We start from the raw sequence: 3,912 nt of genomic DNA, 5'->3' as shown, positions 1-3,912 counted from the left end.
AGGAAAAATGCAAAGTTGTCTCGAGGCCGTGACTATAAATAACATTTTTCAACCATTAGTAGAGAACGTAGGTTAGAGTGCCTTATAACCTTATCCCACTCACTATTTTAGAAATAAAAGGTTTTCTAAAAAAATATCTCATATATTTTTTTTTATTCAAGAAGAAAAGATAACTTCATTAATCAAACCAATAGAACAAACAATACACCAGCAAGACTATAAAAAGAGGCTAAGCTATAAGCCACTCCAAAACAACCAAACACCAGTAAAAGAAACAAAACAAAATACAAACCAGCAACACTACCAACAGAGGCTAATAACAAAAAGCCTCTCCAAAACAGTCAAAACATCAGAAAAACTGAGAAACAAACAGACCAACTAAAAAAAATCAAGCTGAGGCAGCAAACTGAGAGATAAATCGATGCTCCTTAGCAGAAAGTTTATGCTTTTGAATACTGAACAGCCGATGATGAAGAACAGCCTAAATTTCTGAAGCTATACTCACTGCAGATTTAGAAGATAATTCAAATATGCAATTGTTACGATTCCTCCAAGTGCTGTAAACAGAAGCAACTAGTATCATAACTGCAACCTGATCAATGAACTCAGATTTCCTGCTGGCTAACCAAACTCTCCAACTATCAAACTCAGCAGGCCAAATATTCCCATCTAACCAGTCACATACCTGAGCCAACACCTGCTTAGACAATGAGCAATCAAAAAAGAGATGGCATGACTCTCATCAAACTCACCACAAACAGGGCATAAAGGAGATTCTATATGCACTTTGAATCGACACAGATTGTCAAGAGTAAGCAGATGGGTATTGACTACTTGCCAAAGCAGAAACCTATGCTTAGGTAGAGATAGCTTACACCAAACAGCCTTGTAATAGTCCACCTGCTGATAATGAAGAGAGTTGGAATAAATTCTGGCAGGACAAAATTTTCCTGAAACACCAGCTGCCATTATCTCATCCCTGTTATATTTGCCCCTAAGGCTACACAACTTACGCCAGTACCAGCTGGTATCTGGGGGAACCTTATAGGACCAGAAATCAGCTCCTTTTAAGTAAATGGAGTTTATCCATTTCACCCACAGAAGATCAACTTTCTCAGATATAGCCCAAATAAATTTGGCCAAAATAGCATGATTCCACTTTTGACCATTTCTGAATCTGAGCCCTCCTAGAGCCTTAGGCAAACAAACCTTATCCCAAGAGGCCAAATGAATCTTTCACCTATTCCCATTGACTCCCCATAGGAACCCACAACAAAGTCTCTCAATTTCTTTTATGATGCTTTGGGGAAGAACAAAGATGCTCATCCAATAGTTACTTAATCCAAAAAGAACCGAGTGAATCAATTGCATTCTACCGGCATAAGACAGATGCCTACTAGCCCAAGTGTGAAGATTCCTCTTGATTTTCTGAATAATGACATCACAGTCCTCATGCTTCCACTTGGTTGGTCTCATTGGCACACCAAGATACTTTAGGGGAAATATTCCCTCTGACAAATTCATTTCAGCAGCCAAAATTCTTTTTTCAGCCTCTGAAATGCCTCCAAAAAAAATCTGGGATTTATTCTCATTTAAATGCAATCCAGTGACAGAACTAAACTCCCTAAGCACCCCCTTTATCACCTGAACTGAGGATAGAGATCCTTTACAGAAAACAAGTAAGTCGTCAGCAAAGCATAAGCTAATAAGCTTGAGGTTCTTACACATGGGGTGAAATCTAAAAGCTGAATTCTGAGCTGCAAATTGGAGGCTACGGGTCAGATAATCCATCACTAGGACAAATAAAAGAGGAGAAATCGGATCCCCTTAGCGAAGACCCTTTGCACCTCTAAACTGGCCTTGAATCCTGCCATTCAATATTAGTGAATAAGAAGTTTTGCACAGACAAGTCATTATCCAACCTATAAATCTAGCTGAGAAACATAAAGCCTTTAAAAGCTCCTCAATAAACCTCCATTCAATTGTATCATAGGCTTTACTAATATCAATTTTAATCGCACATCTTGGGGAAACAACCGATCTATTGTAGTGCCTAATAATATCTTGACAGATTAGCACATTATGAGCAATTGACCTTCCTTGTATAAAAGCTCCTTGGTTAGAATGAACCAAAACAGGAAGCACTTTAGCTAAATGACTACAAAGAAGCTTTGAAACACATTTGTAAAGTGTAGTGCAGCAAGCGATCGGTCTATAATCAACTGCTCTATTCGGACTATCCACTTTAGGAATCAATGACAAAGATGTATTCAATAACTCCTCAGGTATGATCCCTGTTTCAAAGAAATGCTTAATAGCACTACAAATCTCATCTCCAATTTCCGGCCACATCTCCTTAAAAAACGCTAAACCATATCCGTCTGGCCCCGGAGATTTAACACTAGAAATGCTGAACATTGCCTCCCTGATCTCCTTATGCGTGAATGGACTCAGTAACATAATCTGTTGATCCAAAGACAGCTTATCCCCCATAGCAATATACGTCATGTTTATCTCCTTGGTTACAGAACTGGGACTTCCCATTATTCCCCTAAAATGGTTCAAAAAGTGAGACACAACTTCTGGATAACTATCCACCACTCTCCCTTGCTCATCAACAAAGGTAGCTATTCTATTAGCCTCCTTACGCTTCTTCAAGAAAGCTTGAAAAAATGCCGTGTTCATGTCCCCCTGTCGCAGCCAATTAATTTTGCATCTTTGAGTCATAAAGCTATGGTACATTTTCTCTTGAATTCTGAATTCTTTCGATGATAGCTTGACCCTGTCTTGGATTGTAACATTATTAGGCTGAAGTTGAGCTTGGAACATTGCTTCCTGATAATCAAGTTTGGCTGATTGAAACTTAATTCCCAAATCTCCAAAACAGTCCAAATTAAATCTCTTCAATTTATGCTTTAATCTCATAGTCTTAAGATAAATAGCCTTCAACCCTCTTCCTTTCAATGGTTGCCTCCAGTTGTCTAAAACCAACTGCTTAAAGTTCCTATGCTCAGTCCAAAAATTGTAAAATCTAAAAGGCTTAATACCCAGATCCTCCACAGGCAAAATAGAAATAGTACACGCACAGTGATCAGAGTATGGCTCCCATTTTAAGACAGCAGTGGTATTAGGAAATCCATCTAACCACTCCTCATTAATGAATGCATGATCTATTTTAGAATAGATTCTAGCATCTCCATCTTGATTATTAGTCCAAGTATAAAACGAACCCGTACTCTTAAGAGCTTCCAAACTAGACAAAGACAGCCACTGAGATGAATCAAGAATTTCTGTAGAAGACACTGATTTTCCTCCATTCCTTCCTCTAGCTGTAAAAATTGCATTAAAGTCCCCGAGAACTACCCAAGGGTTAGCCGAACAATCTATTTGAGCTAAACCATTCCATAAAGTCTTCCTCTCTTCCAAAGTATTTCTGCCATAGACAAATGTAATATTAAATGAGCTTTTGTGTCCAGCCATTTTAACTAGGCAGTGAACAAACTGAGCATTCTCCTCTAACACGCTCACTTTGACAAAAACTTTCCTCCATATAATCAAAATCCTTCCCTCAATCATCGGACTAGTATAGTAATCCCAGTTCCTAAATTTATTATCCATTACTTCCTGCACTCTACTAACCTTCATTTTATTTTCTAAAATAGCTCCAATTCCAATCTTATTCTTACTACAGGTATCTAACACAGCTTCTTGTTTTTTTGGATTATTCAGACCCCTGATATTCCAGCAAAGTATATTGCAACTATCCATAAGAAGTTTGCAAATTACCCCTACCATCTTCTATTCTCTCTGCCTGTTCCTGAAGGACCCCAAATAAGTTTGTCAAATTTCTATCCTGTACCTCATCTTTATGACCATTCACACTACTGTTTCCACCCCTTTGACCACTTCTAA

At 38.2% G+C, this 3,912-nt stretch overlaps 1 protein-coding gene across 1 annotated transcript; it reads right to left on the bottom strand.

The window, feature by feature from the left end:
• Nucleotides 1-481: 481 nt before the first annotated feature.
• Nucleotides 482-1,791, bottom strand: LOC133779229 (uncharacterized). Its single transcript, XM_062219216.1, has 3 exons — nt 1,354-1,791; nt 787-1,209; nt 482-697 (listed from the first exon to the last, which is right to left on the bottom strand). Exons 1-3 carry the CDS (start codon nt 1,789-1,791, stop codon nt 482-484), a joined length of 1,077 nt encoding a protein of 358 aa, XP_062075200.1.
• Between the last annotated feature and the right edge of the window lie 2,121 nt (nt 1,792-3,912).

The sequence above is a fragment of the Humulus lupulus genome, chromosome 5, assembly GCF_963169125.1.
Source record: "Humulus lupulus chromosome 5, drHumLupu1.1, whole genome shotgun sequence".
NCBI lineage: Eukaryota > Viridiplantae > Streptophyta > Magnoliopsida > Rosales > Cannabaceae > Humulus > Humulus lupulus.
Note: the sequence above shows the minus strand (reverse complement) of the source record. Positions and strands in the feature narration are given on the sequence as shown.